Raw genomic sequence first — 16939 nt, forward strand, 5'->3', positions numbered from 1 at the left:
TACCTGCTCCCGAAGACAGAGGAGACACAGAACCCAAAGAATTAAAGACCCATCACCTGCCTACTTACAATGTACAAGATCATCACCTCCATCATCACAGAGAAGACCTATAGCTTCCTCGACAAAAACAACGTGTTACCAGCAGAACAGAAGGGATGTACGAAAGGTAGCTATGGATGCAAGGATCAGCTAATCATCAATAAAACCATGTTGCAAAAGGTCAAATTGCAGGAAAAAAAAGAACTTGTCAACAGCATGGACTGACTACAGGAAGGCATTTCACAGCATGCCACACTGCTGGACAGAGAAGAGCTTCAAGATCTACAGTCTGCCCAACAACTTTCAAATTCATCACGGAGAGTATGAAGTCCTGGAAGACCACCATGAATCTCCATCATACAGAGGGGCCGTTAACATCGAGACTGATAAACATCCGAAGCGGAATCTTCCAAGGAGACTCACTATCACCACTGCTCTTTTGCCTTGCACTATCACCACTCAGCAAGCTACTGAACAGCAGCAGCTATGGGTACAAGTCACAGAATGGCAAACTGACCCACCTGTTCTACTTTGACGACCTCAAGATGTTTACCAAGGATGAGAATCAGCAGAAGGGTCTACTGACCATCGTCAAAACCTTCAGTGACGACATCAAGATGGAATTCGGAATCAACAAGTGTGCCAAAGCCACTTTCAAGAAAGAAAGACTTACCAAGACTGCACACTTAGACCTTGACACTGACACCGTAATCAAAGAGCTAGATCAAGATAGCACATCCAAGTACCTAGGAGTGAACGAAGGAGACGGCATACAACACTCAACCATGAAGGAGAAGATCTGGAAAGAGTACCACAGGAGGGTGCGTATGGTACTGAAGAGTGAACTCAATGCGGCTAACAGAATTGAAGCTATAAACACCCTAGCGATACCTGTAGCGACGTACAGCTTCAACATCATCAATTGGAAACTGAATGACATCAAGAGACTAGACACCAAGACAAGAAAGATGCTGACCATGGAGAAGATGCACGACCCGAAAGCAGATGTCGACAGTCTGTACCTACCAAGAGCTTCAGGAGGACGAGGCCTAGTCCAACTCGAACTGACCTTCAAGACTACCATTGTCGGGCTGGTATGCATACCTGACAAAAACAGATGACCCACTCCTCCAAATAGTAAAACATCAGATCTACTCCATCAATAAAGAAGCTGTGCAATTCAAGAAAGAGCCTGATGTCCCAGAGACCCCACCAACAGCAAATGAGGCAACTACCGTCTATGCCAAACAAGTGAAGCAGAAGGCAAAACACCACGGCCAGTGGCAACTGCAAAAAACCTGGGAGGACAAAGCAATGCACGGGAAGTACCCGAAAACAATGAAAGATGCAGATGTGGACCGACAAAGACACACCGGTAGCTGAGGAGCACCGGGCTGAAAGCAGAGATGGAGGGCCTGATAATCGCTGCACAAGACCAGAGCCTGGCAACCAGATCCTATCACCATCGCATCATCAAAGATGGAAAAGACCCAAAATGCAGATCTGTGGAATGTACGAAGAAACCATCGATCACATTGTCTCAGGCTGCCTGGAACTGGCAAAGACAGAGTGAGTACATGTACAGGCACAACAAGGCAGCGGCATACCTGCACTGGAAGATCTGCAGGAGCTGCAAGATCAAGACGACGGAGAAGTGGTACCAACATCAGCCAGAAACAGCCACTGAAAACAATGATGTCAGCGTCCTCTGGGACACGCCCATCCATGCTGACATGCTCATCGACATGGCAACACCATCCGGAAAAAAAAAACACCTCAGCGAAAGTCACAGAGAAGCTGACCAAGTACAAAGACCTAGAGATTGAAATCAACAGGATGTGGGGAATGAAGACCGAAACACCAGTGGTCATCGGAGCTCTAGGACTCATGAAGAAGGGAATGGAAAAGTCCACCAACCGTATCCCACGAAACATCAACATCCGTGCAGTCTAGAAGATCGCCCTACTTGGAACAGCCCACATATTACCACGAGTACTGTCAATCAAGTGACATCTGCCCTATAGTGCCTCGGGTCCATAGTTTGGACCCGGCTCTACAGGACGTAAAACAGGAAACGTGGAAGAAATAATAATAATAACAATAATAATAGTTACTATTACATTTATATAGCACGTACGTATGTACATATGTATGTTTGTATGAATGTTTGTTTAAATGTGTGTGTGTGTGTGTGCATGTGTTGAAATCAGTATTTGTGTGTGTGCTTGTGTGTGTGTGTGCATGTGTTTTAGTTTGTATCAGTGTGCATGTGTATGTGTGTGTGTGTATGTACACATTTATCAATTGGGGTTTGTGTGTTTCATTGGTGTGTATGTGTGTTTATACATTTGCATCAGTTTGTGCTCACATGTGTGTTTGTGTCAGTGTATGTCCATGTGTGTCTAAGTTTGCATCTGTGTGTGTGTGTGTGTGTGTGTGTGTGCTGTCAAATGGCGTGGCTCACCGCCTCGGTGATGGATGCTGATCGATGTGAGCTGCCTGTTCTGCGTCTCTCAGCTCCCCTCAGAGCCCACACCGACACCCCACACCACCACCACCCACACCCGCCTGGGGATTTATGGAGCCCGGGAGGCTGAGCCGCGACCAAATTATCTGGGCGGGGGCTAAGCCGGACGGCGGCCCTATCCATCTTCCCCACTCAACTCCAGCCCCCGAAAAAGCAGAAAACAGGGGACTGTTCATTTTTCTGCCACTGTAACTGCCGGGTCCTGTCAGGACCACAAATCACCCTGCAACACTGACTGGAAGTGTTCACACGAGCTGCCGGGTTTGAACTTGACATCGGAGACGGACGACTTGTTCCCCCAGCATGCAACGCTCCGAAAGCGGGCCATTCCTGCCTGGGTGGCACAGCTGCGCTCAGAGGCAGAACATCGGAGTACTCTTGTGTTGCGTAATCGCAGTGAATTTTTTCCCCCCCAACACCATCGTGTTGTTTTAACGCATCATAAACCCACCTCATCTGCTGCGTACGAGTTTAAAAAGCAAAACGTGTAGCGCAAAATCCTCGCCGGTTGTTCGGCCAACTTGGAAGTGATCGGATAAAAAGCAACCCAACCTTATTTAAAAACCCCACAGTGAGATGTGAGCTGTGTGCACCCTTGGACAACCAGGGGGACTATGAGAGACATCCCAGCAGTCCTTCACATTCATCTACGCTTGCACCGGGTCATAAATGCTTGCAACAAAACACGGCAAACTAGCTAACCTATTAAATCTGCTGCGAATACACACATACTTAGTCCAAGTCAGCAGCACAAATACTGTGCAGGCTGTTTGGGTAAGTAATGACATTTCTAAGCCTTTAACACAGACAGTCAGTGTCGGTGACCAGACTACAGTCCACTCACACAGTCCGATTCATATCCAACTCCTCACACAGGTCTTCCTATAATAGCATCGACCTAATTAACGGCTGTCTATAGTGGCCCCGTCATATATTGTGCTTTCTGGATCCACAACTGGATGGCGCTGTCTGTGTGATAGTGTGTGTGTGTGGGGGGGGTGGGTGTATGGAGGCAGAAAGAAAGAGAAAAGAGGGAGATGTGAAAGAACCCTATTAGAAGTCCTGATGGTAAGAGAGAGACAGATACAGAGAGAGAGAGAGCGGGGGAGAGGGAGAGAGAGAGAGAGAGAGAGAGAGAGAGAGAGAGAGAGAGAGAGAGACAGTGGCAGAGGTGCAGGCCAGCGTGGGCCTCACTGTCCAAACAACTCAAAGTTTGCCGACGTGTCGTCTGCTTGCCAGACCTCGAGACAGCTCCGGCTCCAGGATTTCAAACACCTACATGCCACATTCTCAAACTGCCTGACACTCAGTTCACAAACACACACACACACACACACACACACGCAGGCCACCGACGCACTCACATGGCGCGATACGGCTATAGCGGCACATTTGCGCGAGGCACCTCGGTTTCTGACACAGAAAGAATCCGCCGCTTTCACGAGACTCGACAACCTCGCCGCTACTGTACGCCGACTCACGCCCTCCACGCATGAGCATGTTTGTCACATGAGGGTGAACAGCGAAGTTCCTCAGGATACTCTCTCTCCCTCTCTCCATCCATAGAGCCACACAGAGAGAGAGCGAGAGAGAGAGGTGGATTCCTCTGAAATTCTGATGTTTGCACACATACAGCCTTGAATGCTGAAGACGGCTGCGTAGTCTTCATCATCCTTCCCAATATATAGCTTGGTTTTGCTTACTTACAATTATTATCAAAGGTTTGATGGAGGTTGTGATACACCAAATTCTCACCAAGTTACTTGACTGATCAAGGAAGATAACTGGTTTCTCTGCCAATGCTTATGGGGACCCATCAAACTCATCATCATCGGCGGTTACTCGGGGTCGAGTATGACCCTCCTCCCTCTGGGTCCCCCTGGGTCCACAGGTGGGCATAGAGGCTGATTCTGGAGCTGCATAATGGGAGGACGCCTGCATGTGACATCTTTTTACGTGGAGTGGCTGATGCACCTGCAGCCACCACACGGTCCTTGTCAGGGGGTGGCCAGAGTCCAATGGCATGGAGAACCAAGACGATTGGGGACCACCCTCTGTTGCAGCCTTCATCCGCCTTCACTAGCGTTGTGACCTGGCTACATCTTCCGCCGTTGAGGTCTTTGTTGGATCATGCTTCATTTGGAACCTCCCCCTTGACCTACCCGCCTTGGGTGACCCTACCAGGAGGCAAGCTCCAGATGGCATAGCTCTCGGGATCATTGGTGCACGCAAGCTTCTCCACCGCGGTAAGGTGGAGCTGCAGGGCACCACTTAGATAGCTAGCAGTACTTCTTGTTTTAAAGAAACCTTTTCAGTGAAATATTGGCGGCCACTGTTCAAAAGCCGTACTAAATTGTCCCTAGGTGTGAATGTGTGTGTGTGTGTGTGTTGGCCTTGTGATGGTCTGGTGGCCTGCCCAGGTTGTCTCCCTACCTTCCACTCAATGACTGCTGGGATAGGCTCCAGCATCCCGCGACCCTGAATGGGATAAGCGGTTTGGATAATGGATGCATGGACGTTCAAAAGCCATAGTCCATGCTTTACAATGATTGCGTGCAATGTCATCACATTATGGACAGACGGCCAGAATAATAACGCTAGATAGGTAGATAATCTGGTTTACTTCCAGTTGAAACAATATGAGCCTGCTCCTGTGTTCATCCGGTGGAGGACTGGGCATCACTGCCAGTAAAGAACAGCCTTTTACCCCTGCTCAGACTCACAGGTCAGCCTCATTTCAGCCCGCTTGTTTGTTTAGAGGAAATCCAAAAACACTATAATAATCTTGTTTGTGAGGTTTTGGCTTGGTCTGTGGCGATCAGTGCCTCGGTCCACCGGCCATTGACGTCACCGGCAGGCTGTCGGAAGTGGAGAAGCATTTGGCGGCAAATTAAACAACAACAACACAACTACCGGCGGCAGTGGCAGTGACCGCGACTGCGACTCAGGGCGAGGGGAAGTGAGACGGCTGATGCGGTCGGGGTTGGCACCGGATCACTCGGATGCCGGACATGCTGGGCTCAGGTATCAAGACAGGCCACGTCCGGATGCACAGAAGGGCCCAGTGAACAGCAACCGTGCACCTTTGACCCCTTTTTTGGCATTACAACAACAGCTCTGCATGGAAACGCTCTGCAGGTCTCATGATTCTTTGCAATGAGTTTTTAGCCAGGAACAACAGTTGAAATCGCTCCGCAAGAGTTTGTACTCCCACACAGTCATTCATCTTCTCACTCATTCTCACACACACACACACACACACACACACACACTAGTCTGTGTATGCGCACTCACTGACCTTTGCAGGTCTTGCCGTCGGGTTGCAGGGTGAATCCGACAGGGCAGCTGCAGCGCACCCCGGTGGCCGTGTCCTTGCACGTCCTGTCGCAGCCGCCATTGTTGACAGCGCAGGTCTCTGGAGAAACACAACACACAGCGGGACGGGCATAGCAACAAAACAACACACAAAAAAAAAGGTGGGGGGGGGAAGGGATGGAGAGCGTTAAAACTATTAACTGTTCTAGCAAAAAAAAAACCAAAAAAAACACTTCTGCAATGAGTCAAAAAGGCTACGGACGCTGGGTGTAATGTGGGCTGAGACGAAGCTACATGCAACTAGGGAAGGGATTCTCAACCATTTGCTGTCGAGAGCTCAAAGTAAACAGGTTCTCATTCCCACCGAACACCAGCAGCTGATTTCACTTTCCCCTGATCGGTTCACTTGCTCCAGTTGAAGGTTTAATAATGAGAGGAATCATCTGGTGCAACGACTGGCTGGACCGAGATCCAGCATCATCGCTAACCTCGACAGCTCATGATTGGAGGGTGCTGCACAGGAGGGTTACACAATAATACAGCAATTACAGAGGGGGGGGTTATACATTACACGAAGGTATAACAGAGGGTATTACGTGTCGGTATGGTTTACTGTACGTAGCTTTCTCGATGCACAAGTCAATGAACCCGCGACACGGGTTCGCGTCCCGGCCGCGGCAGTTCCTGTGGTTGCCCCCCGAATTCGCTACATTGGTGTCAGAAGTGGGATGGAGCGACCGTAAGGCCATCGGAAGCGCATGCGCCCTGAGGCGTGAAGAAGCTGATATGCTTACGCGCGGGGACGCGCTTCCCGAAGGAGGGGGGGTAGCGAGGTCTCCTGCGGTGCGGGCGACACGGGTTCGCTTCCCGGCCGCGGCAGTTCCTGCGGTTGCCTTCCGAATTCGCTACAATATGCAATTTACACCAAGTACATGCACACATAATCACAATCAAGATCACTTTTTTTTAATCGTGTTGAACCACGGGGTATTACAACAATGAGTGCAAACAAGGGGGGGATTATGGGCGATATTTTTGCTGATGAGGGAGGGATGAAGCACTCAGCTTGCCCACAGGTACTTCCTGTTATCAAAAGTAACAGTAGAATATTCATTGAGTAAAAAAATGTTAGGTTGAAGGTAAGTCAATAGGGGAATAAAGTTAGTGTAGCCTGAGCGAGTTTGGACCGGGCCGAGCAGAACCGACGTGTATATTTTCCCTCCAGATAAAACGTTCTTGTACACAGCGGCGCAGATAAGGTTTTGCTCGGACTTGTGGACAACGCCTGAACTGATCCCAAAGCAAGCAGGCGCTAATGGTAACTCTAGCTCACCTGGATCGAGACTGTTGCCCTAGCAAAGCTCGGCTCCCACTTTCTCAGTGGACCACGGGATTTGCTGCGAAGGCAGAAACTGGACATGTTTGTTTAAGGAGATTCAATAAAACTGGATCTAACAGGTAAATCTCGCATGGCTGCTGCTCTGTTATTGGCGCTTTGCACTTAGAACGGTCCCACCGAATGTTACCGCCAGTTCACACTGGCTGTCGGGAAATTTGACTATCTGCCTCAATGCCATGAGATTGTGTGCATGGATGAAGCCAGCAGGAACAAACGAAAGGCACTTTCAAGACAGCGAACACATCCACGCCTAGAGGTCACAGAGTTAGCGTAGCAAATTCAGGGGGCAGCAGGGAACCGCCACAGCCGGGACGCGAACCCGGGTCTCTATGTTAACCAGTCAACTAAGGGTCTGACCCGTCAGCCAACTGGCTAGTGAGTCTACTCATCCGTGGTCGTTACACTACCCCCCCCCTCCCCGCTTCAGGAAGAGCATCCCTGCGCTTCAGCATACCAGCTCCGATGGCCTCACGGTCTCACCACCCCACTTCTGACACCAATGTAGTGAATTTTGGGGGGGGGGGGGGCAGCCGGGAACCACCGCAACTGGGAAGCGAACCCAGGTCACCCCCACCATGGGCAACTGCGCTAACCAGTCAACTAAAGGGTCCAATCCATTAGCCAATAGGCTAGCGAGTGTAGTCATCCGTGGTCGTTACATTAGCATATTGCGCCCTTAAGCATGCAGTCGCAAACAGCACCTCATCAAAGCAAAGATGGCCGACATTGTACGTGAGAAGTCTTTCCAGCCTGTTCGCTTTCTTTAACCCTGCTCTAAACTCACTCGCTGTCTTTTTAACTCAGTGATGGGGGGTGTTTTTGGTTTCAACCTCCTTCACCTATCTGTCTCTGAGGCTGTCATCCTCCGCAAATCTGTTTCCCCTCACAGCCACCTCTTCCTGTCTCCTCTCTCGGCCTCCGTCCTCTGCCATTCTTTGGATGCTTCGCATCCAGATTAGCAAAATATGTCAACATGCCAACCTGTGTCCAGGGTGGAAAAACACAATCGAGATGCCAGACTTGCGTGAAGAATGGAAAGTTATTTCAAAATGCCAGATTGACTTCAGAATGACAAACTAGTTCAAAGAGGGGGGGGGGGGGCTTGAAGTTTCATGGACGGATCCCTGTTGAAAAATCACAGGGTAGAGGAGGGCTGCAGGCAGAGACACTCCATCATCCAGGCAGCCTGTCTGATGGGTACAGCAACAGACCCCTGTCTGCTAGCCACTCTGAGATGGACTAGGCTTAAATGAGCAGTGTGCGTGTGTGTGTGTTTGTGTGGTGTGGAGGTGGTGTTTATGGGTGGGGGTGATTTACGCTGAGTACAGTCGACCCTATCATTAGTCCAGGGTGAGTACAGTCCTGCACAGAGCCCCTCTCCTGCCTGCCTGCCTTCCCGCCACGCCCAACCCCTGGGCCAAGCCGAGCCGAGGAACACAGATACTCCGCACATTCTGATTGATGTGCTGGACATGCCCCTCACGCCCCTGCCCACCCCACCCAGCCCCCCCCTCCTCCAAACCTCTGCACCCTCCGCCTAACCCTGCATATTTCTCTCGTAGCCTCCTCTGTGTGTGTGTGTGTGCAAGGACTTATTGGTGCATACAACAGCACTATCACAAGGACTGAATCCAACAGCACTGGACTCTGGTTAGACTTGTGTATTCTTATTATTTTGTATGATCTGGTTGGGATTTTAATCACGCCAACATAACAAAGCTGAGGGGCTCATTTCGGAAAAAAAATATATATCAGTGACTGAACTTCCACATTTAAAGCGTGTGAAGTAGAGAGGAACCCGTCTTTTCGCCAGAAAAAACTCTGAGGAACTGTTGGCCTTTCAGGGAAATACCATCGTGTTTCATTTTAGGCATTTAGCAAGTTTTCAAGTCTTGTTCTTTCTTTTTTTTTTTACCAATAAGTGTTTTATTTTAACACGCCTATCAATCTGCTCTCAGATATCACTACAACTTTCCTAGACTCTCGGCGATCAGAGGAAAGGGCGAGGCAGCTGGAATGGCAGTTCGGCCGGGCGAGATCTCTAAATGATCGCTTGTAACCATCGCCGCCACTACCATCATCATCATCATCATCACCACCACCATCATCATCAGAGGTTTGAGGCAACCGGCGGGTGTTTCAGTGAATCGGAGAACAGTTGGAGATGAAGATGACTGGCTTGTCATTCACTCGTTTACATGTAAAATGGTACATAGGTGTGTGTGTGTGTGTGTGTGTGTGTGTGTGTGTGTGTGTGTGTGTGTGTGTGTGCGCGTGTGTGTGCGTGTGTGTGTATGGCACTGGCCTCAAAAAGAAAACTCTGTTAAACTCTGCTGTCAGTGACTTAACGAATTTGGCAGCCTCATCTGCAGGAAAGTGAGCAAGGAGAGGGGGGGGGGGAGAGGGAGAGAGAGACGGGGGAGAGGGGAGGGGGGGGGAGAAGACGGTGTAACCACACACATGTCCATCATGCATCTCACATGGAAAAGCTGACCGGTGCGAAACCGCGGCTCTCCGTGAGCGTGAGGGACACACGTTCCATTGATTAAAGCGGGCGAGCGTGAGAGAGGAATCTGTGTATGTGGCGCACACCCAAGTGTCATGCCAAGTCATGGCAACTGCTATGGTATGTAGTTATGGGGGGAAAAAATAAAGTAAAGGTGAGTGGGGAATTTTTTGCGCTGTGATTGGCACTCAAATCAGCTGTCAGTCCACGCAGCTCTCTCTCTCTCACACACACACACACACATACACACACATGCGCGGAGCTCAGGTCCGTCTGTGCCAAGGCGGAGTGGTTTATTTGGACTCCAGAGCCGCAGTCAATGTGGGAATCACTGACTCTCCCTGCCCAACTCTCTCTTCGCATGTGGGTCGCAGCTGGCTCTTGATTTGACCCGATTCATTCAACCTCCACCCTGCAAAAACGTGTCAGGACGTCTTGTCATTGGTGCCCTCTCCCCCTCCCGCCATCTCTTTCCAGTCCACCTCGCCCCCCCCCCCCCGTCATGACACAGCCTGGTCTCAGAGGAAGAGGCTTTTTCCCCCGGCTCCGTCTGTCTTGGAGCTTTGCGTTGTGTGTGTTGGCCGGTGAGGGCGGGGCGTAGGGCCGACACACCCGAGACAGAAACGCCCCTATGTCAGAGCAGGCAGACAAACGGATAGCCGTGTCAAATCTAACACGCCGATGCTGTCCGGGCTACGCCAGTTGACCGCGCGGGTGGCCCCTCCGCCCCTTTAGGAGGCACCCATATACGCATACCTGTGAGTTTGTGCACGCGTGAGGCAGGGGGAGCAGGGCCGCCTTCGTGCACAAACCCGCACGCATATTGAATATTCAACACCGTTCATTAAAACGCTATTGCCGTCTCTGGCGTTCTCTCCAAGGAATTGGGTAAAAAGTTCATGCTAGGACGAGATATCCATCTACGATATTATGTGGTATTTAAAACATGTCAGCTCAGTCTAAATTCAACACGGGCCGGCACTTGAGGTTTGAGCACGACTATGACACCGACACCACCAGGGCTAGAGAATGAATTCCTGCTGGGGCCTCCCTGTACTAAACCAAACACATTATTGTAAGATGCTCTAGATAAACACCTTTCAAATGGTATGATTACATTAGATGAAAAATGTCACAGCCCTGGCCGCGCCTCCAGTTGTTTCCCTTTGTTTCTCCCGCCTTTTCCCCGTCTGTCTGTGGCGTGGGCGTGGCCTCCTTCCTTAGCACTCTCCAGCGCTCCCCTGATCGCGGCTCATTCGCCTCACCTGCCCAGACTGCTCACCTGCCTTGCATCAACTCAACATTCTAGCCACTCCAGTTCTCCATCTACTCTTTGCCACATCTTTGTTCCAGCCACAGTGGTAGTCTCTCGCTCTCGGCCGCAATAGCCAATTCAGAGCTATTCCTCATGTTGTTAGCATGACCTGTATTTAGCATGTTTCCTTGTGCTCCCAGGGTCACTACCCTCTGGTCCCCCTGCCTGCCATACTCATTCTCCCTAATTCCTACAATAAATCCATTTCATATCACTTAACTCTATTGTCTGTGTTTGGGTCCCCCTCTACGGATCGCAACAGAACAATCAGGCCAACATGGACCCAGCGGACTCAGACCACCTCCGCCAAGCTCTCACCACCCTGGGCGACCTGGTGAGACAACACAATCAGGTCCTTTGTGATGTTGTGGAAACCCTCAAGTCACTCTTGGCCAAGATGGCCCGGATTGGACATCAAGTCAACCAGATTTCCATACAGGTAGCCAGCTAGCTCTCCAGACTACCACATGCTTCCTCCGATACATGTAGAGTCGCCAGCCGCTTCTTTTCACCTGACAGTTAGTGTTTTGCCAGGGGGACGTAGCACGTGGGTGGATCACGCTATTCCCCCCAGTTTCCCCTCCCCCCTGAACTGGCGCCCCGACTGACCAGAGGAGGCGTTAGTGCAGCGACCAGGACACATACCCACATCCGGCTTCCAACCCGCAGATTCAGCCAATTGTGTCTGTAGGGACGCCCGACCAAGCCGGAGGTAACACGGGGATTCGATCCGGCAATCCCCGTGTTGACAGGCAATGGAATAGACCACCACGCCAACCGGACACCCCTTGCAGGTCTTTTCTGATCCAGTGTTCCCTAGTGCTCGAGCAACAACCGTCTACCTTCATAACCGATAAGGCAAACATTTCTTACATCAGAGTTACTTTGGGGGAATGCTTTAGCCTGAGCATCAGCTGTGTGGGATAGCCAGTCACCTGTTAGCTCTTCTTACCTTAGCATTGTCTCTGAAATAAGTTTTTGACAATCCTGTTAACGGTAGAGACGCTATCAAACTCCTCCTGTTATCATGTCAGGGTTCCTGCAGCGTAGCTGAATATTAAGTTGAGTTTAGGACCAGAGTTGCAGATTCCGGTTGGAATGATGCTTCACTTCAGGGGGCGATTCTCAACGGGCTATGTGATTCAGTTAAAGATGAGTTAGCGGCTAGGGATGACTCAGGCAGCTTATAGACACTAAATCTCCCAAGCCATTAAGTTGGATAATCATCTTTGTGGGCACCATAGAGAGGAAGCTAGCCGTCCTCCATCTTTGGCCGTATCTTGCTCATCCCCTCCACCTCTTGTGAGAACTAGCCCAGGTCCTTGCCCAAGCCTTCACGCACTTCCTAGTTCTCCTGTCTCCCTCTCCCCAGCTGAGGAACCCATGCAGCTGGGTAAAGCCTGCCCCTCACCACCTGAAAGCCTCTGGAGGATGAAAGTGTGTTTGTGCATTTGCTGCGGTCAAGCCAGCCATTTCCTAGCTTTTTGCCCCCTTCGGCCAAAAGAGGAGGCTCACCAGTAAGAGCAGGGATTCTGATGAACCAAACCACCTCCCCTTCAGTTCTCCGGTCCAGAATGCAGCTCAACGCAATGCTTATTTGGAACCAACAGTCTCTTCTGCTGTGTGCCCCGGTGGATTTCGCAGCTGATGAAAATTTCCTCGATGGCAACCTTGTTTATCAAGCCGGCACATCTGCTCAACCACTCAACATTCCCTTTGATGCCCATGCCCTCCATGGAAAGCTCCTCGCTTGAGTAACTCACGTTAATGAGCTTCTGCACCTCATGCTATCCGGCAATCATCATGAATCCATCCAATTCCACATCATCTCCTCCCCTCCTACCCCCTTGGTCCTTGGTCAAACCTGGTTAAAAGTACATAATCTCCACATTGATTGGTCCACCAATAAAGTTCAGAGCTGGAGCTCTTTTTGTGATTAATCTTGCCTGAAATCTGTCCTAGCCCCAGCAGAGGGTGCTGCTCCCTTATTGGACACTGAACCCCGAGACCTGTCATCTATTCCCTCTGTTTACTATGACCTGGGAGAAGCTTTTAGTAAACAGCGAGCTCTTTGACCCGACATCGCCCTTATGACTGCACCATTGAGCTGCACCCAGGAGCTCCCTTGTCTTCCCGCTGCCAGTTCAACCTGTCTTGCCCTAAGAGAGAAGCAATGGAGACCTACATTCGTGACTCCCTAGCTGCAGGTATCATAAGGCCATCATCCTCCCCTGTTGGTGCAGGTTTTTCTTTGTCTCCAACAAATACCATTGTTTGCATCCCTGCATTGACTACTGTGGCTTCAATAGCATAACAGTTAAAAACAAATATACTCTTCTTCTGATTAATTATACTTTTGATCCACTCCAGGGAGTTCCCATCTTATCCAAACTCAACCTCAGAAACGATTACCACCTGGTCTGAATAAAGGAGGGAGATGAATCGAAAACTGCCTTTAATGCCCCTCTTGGCCACTTTGAATATTTAGTCATGCCCTTTGGATTAACTAGCGCTCCCACTGTCTTTCAGGCTCTTGTCTATGACGTCCTTTGTGATCTTCTGAAATGGTCAATTTTTGTTCATCTAGCTGATATCCTCATCTTCTCCTGGAATTTGCAGGAACACATCCAGCATGTGAGGCAAATTCTCCAAAGACTACTGGAGAACAAACTATCCATCAAAGCTTAAAAATGTGAATTCCATGTCAACTCTGTTGGGATTTTAGGATACATCATTGAGCGTGAGCAGTTGAAGCCATATCCCGGAAAGATTCAGGCAGTAGCAGAGCGGCCCATACCTACATCCCTGAAACTACTCCAGTGGTTTCTGGGCAATGCTAACTTTTACCGAAGATTCATCCCCTTACCCAACTCAACTCTTCGGCTACCCTCTTTCCCTAGACCCCTGAGGCAAATGCTGCCTTAACCGAGCTAAGAAGATGCTTTACATCAGCACCTCTTCTTGTCTAACCAGACCCTTCACATCAGTTCATCATGTAGGTTGATGCTTCTTGGAGCTGTTCTTTCCCAGTGCTCAGTTTCTGACCTGAAACTCCTCCCCTGTGCATTCTTCTTCCACCAATTGTCCCCCGCAAAGCGGAACTATGATGTTGGGAACAGGGAAATGCTTGCAGTCAACCACGCTCTGAAGGAATGGAGACACACGCTGGAGGGAGCAGAACACCCATTCATTGTTTGGACGATCACAAGAACCTGGCCTACATCAAGACAGCCAAACAACTCATCAAGCCCATTGGGCTCTGTTCTTCAGACGATTTAGTTTCATTCTCACTTGCCGACCCAATTCCAGAAACATCAAGCCGCGGCTCTCACCCAACAGTTTGTCCCCGACAACAATCCAGCCAAACCAGATACCACCCTTCCCTCATCGTGCGTGGTGGCCGCAGTGACGGGAAATTGAATCCTTTATGAAAGAAGCCCAAAGAACTCAACTAGACCAAGGAAATGGCCCTGATAACTGTATTTTTGTGCCTGATTCTATCCGCTCACAGGTTCACACCTCGCGGTTCATCTGTCATCCTGGTATCAGCTGAACTTTGTCCCATCTGAAATGGCATTTCTGGTGGCCTTCCATGGATGTTGTAACCCGTGCTTTTGTGCTCACTTGCACTGTGTCTGCTCGCAGTACGTCATCTCACCAGCCATCCACCAGCCTGCTCCGTCTGCTTCCAGTCCCAAGTCAACCATTGAGCCACATCAGCCTCGACTTTGTAACCAGATTTCCACCATCTCAAGGTAACACCGTCATATTCACCATTGTAGACAAATTTTCCAAGGCTGTACATTTTGCTCCCTTACCTAAACTACCCACAGCCTCGGAAACTTCCAACCCCCTAGTTCACAATTTTGCCCGATTCCACGGGATCCCATTTCACATCATCTCTGACCGTGACCACAATTGATATCCCAGGTATGGAACGCATTCTGTCGGGCTCTCGGAGCATCTGTGAGTCTCTCATCAGGTCACTATCCCCAGACCAATGGACAGACAGAGTGAGCCAACCAGGACCTGGGAGCTTCGCTTCATTGGGTCACAGCCCGGAAGCCCTCCTCTTGAAGTAATCATCTTCCCTGGTTAAATATACTCACAATTCCTTGCCCAGTGCTTCCACAGGCATGTCACCCTTTGAATGCTCTCTGGGGTATCAGCCGCTTCTATTTCCTGCTCAGGAGGATGAAATCACTGTAACCTCAGTCCAGGCCCACATTTGCCACTGACGCAAGGTGCGGCAGGATGCCTGTTCGTTCTGCTCTGCTCCACCGTCAGCACCCATCACATCACTGACCATCACTGGAATCCAGCACCCAACTACCAGCCAGTTCAGAGAGTTTGGCTATCTTCTAAAGATATCCCATTAAAAACCTAATCCAAAAAACCTACACCTCGATATATTGGACCTTATCAGATAGACTGTATTAATCCCTCTTCTGTTCAACTCAAGTTGCCTCCCTCCATGAGAATTCATCCCACCTTCCATGTCGCCCAGTTGAAACCAGTTCCTATCAGTCCATCGTGCCCTCCAGCCATTATCCCTCTACCCACCAGAATCATCAACGACCAACCTGGCCTACACCGTCTGGCGGCTGCTAGACATATGCTGCTATGGGTATAAGTATCTGGATGACTGGGAGGGATATGGCCCAGCCAGCTCATCTTGGACCCCTCCCTCATCTGGGACTTCCAGAGACCACCCTGACAAGCCTGGTGGCTCGCCTGGAGGCTCTCGTTGAGGGGGGGGGGGATACGGTCATGGCCCATGTCTTCCGTTTTCCCATGTGTGTGGTGTGGGTGTGGCTTCCTTCCTTGGCACTCTCTGGCTCTCTCCTGATTGCAGCTCATTCCTCACCTGCCCAGCCTGCACACATGCCTTACATCAACTCAACAGTATATCTACTCCTGGTTCCCCATCTACTCTTCACTAGATTGGTGTTTCAACCACAGTGGTACTTTCTCGCTCTTGGCTGTTCTGCAAGAGCAGATCAGAGTTATTACTCATGTTGTTTGCAGTACCTGTATTTACCATGTTTCCTTGTGCTTCCAGGATCACTACTCTCCGGTCCCCCTGCCTGCCTGCTCACTTCTTAAACCCGCGAGCTTATCCCCAGCCAGTCACTCTCATTTCCTCGTCTGCCTGGGGGCCTCTTATATCGATTGTTACTATGGGCAAATTTGTGCATACACACCCATGGTATTTTTTTTTTAGCCCTCAAGACTGTCTGACAGTCAGCAGCAAAGCATGATGGTTATTTGTAATTCCTTCCTCCTAACATCTATTGTCTACCGCTTGGAATGAGCAATCACCCAGGCCTGCAAAGACATAAGTGTTAGCCAATTGGTATCTAAGTTCAGGGGTTACCCAGGTTCTACACTGGTCTCTGAGACAAACTTCAGGGCTAAAAAATCCCATGGGTGTGTACGCGCAAATTTGCCCATAGTTAATGACTGATACATGGAGGCCCCAAGTCACCTGTGCTATCCGCCATCACCTCTCTTACCTTCTGCCTTGCCTGCTATCTTCATTCCCCTTTATTCCTACAATAAACCCCTTTTAGATTACTTAACTTCTTTGTCTGTGTCTGCATTCGGGTCTACCTCTACTAATTGCAACAAAAAGACAATTTATTGATCCCAAGGGAAACTGAAGTGCCATTACAGCTTGCATAATCCAAAAGCACACTATCAAAAATAAACACAACAGCAAGAATATAAAGTAAAACTAGAGAGAATATACGAGCTATAAAGAAATACACTAAAATGAAGTGCTCAGTGCCTATATAATAGAATAAAGAGATGTGCATATATACAAGCAGGGTGGAT

The 16939-nt window shown here is 49.7% G+C and overlaps 1 protein-coding gene across 1 annotated transcript in view; it reads right to left on the reverse strand.

The window, feature by feature from the left end:
- Positions 1-16939, reverse strand: part of scube1 (signal peptide, CUB domain, EGF-like 1) — a 130765-nt gene that overhangs the window by 37482 nt on the left and 76344 nt on the right. Inside the window, exon 7 of the mRNA XM_056275832.1 lies at positions 5865-5981. Coding sequence (XP_056131807.1) covers positions 5865-5981 — 117 coding nt within the window. The remainder of the gene's footprint in view (positions 1-5864; positions 5982-16939) is intronic.

Source organism: Lampris incognitus, chromosome 3 (assembly GCF_029633865.1).
Source record: "Lampris incognitus isolate fLamInc1 chromosome 3, fLamInc1.hap2, whole genome shotgun sequence".
In the NCBI taxonomy this organism is placed as follows: domain Eukaryota; kingdom Metazoa; phylum Chordata; class Actinopteri; order Lampriformes; family Lampridae; genus Lampris; species Lampris incognitus.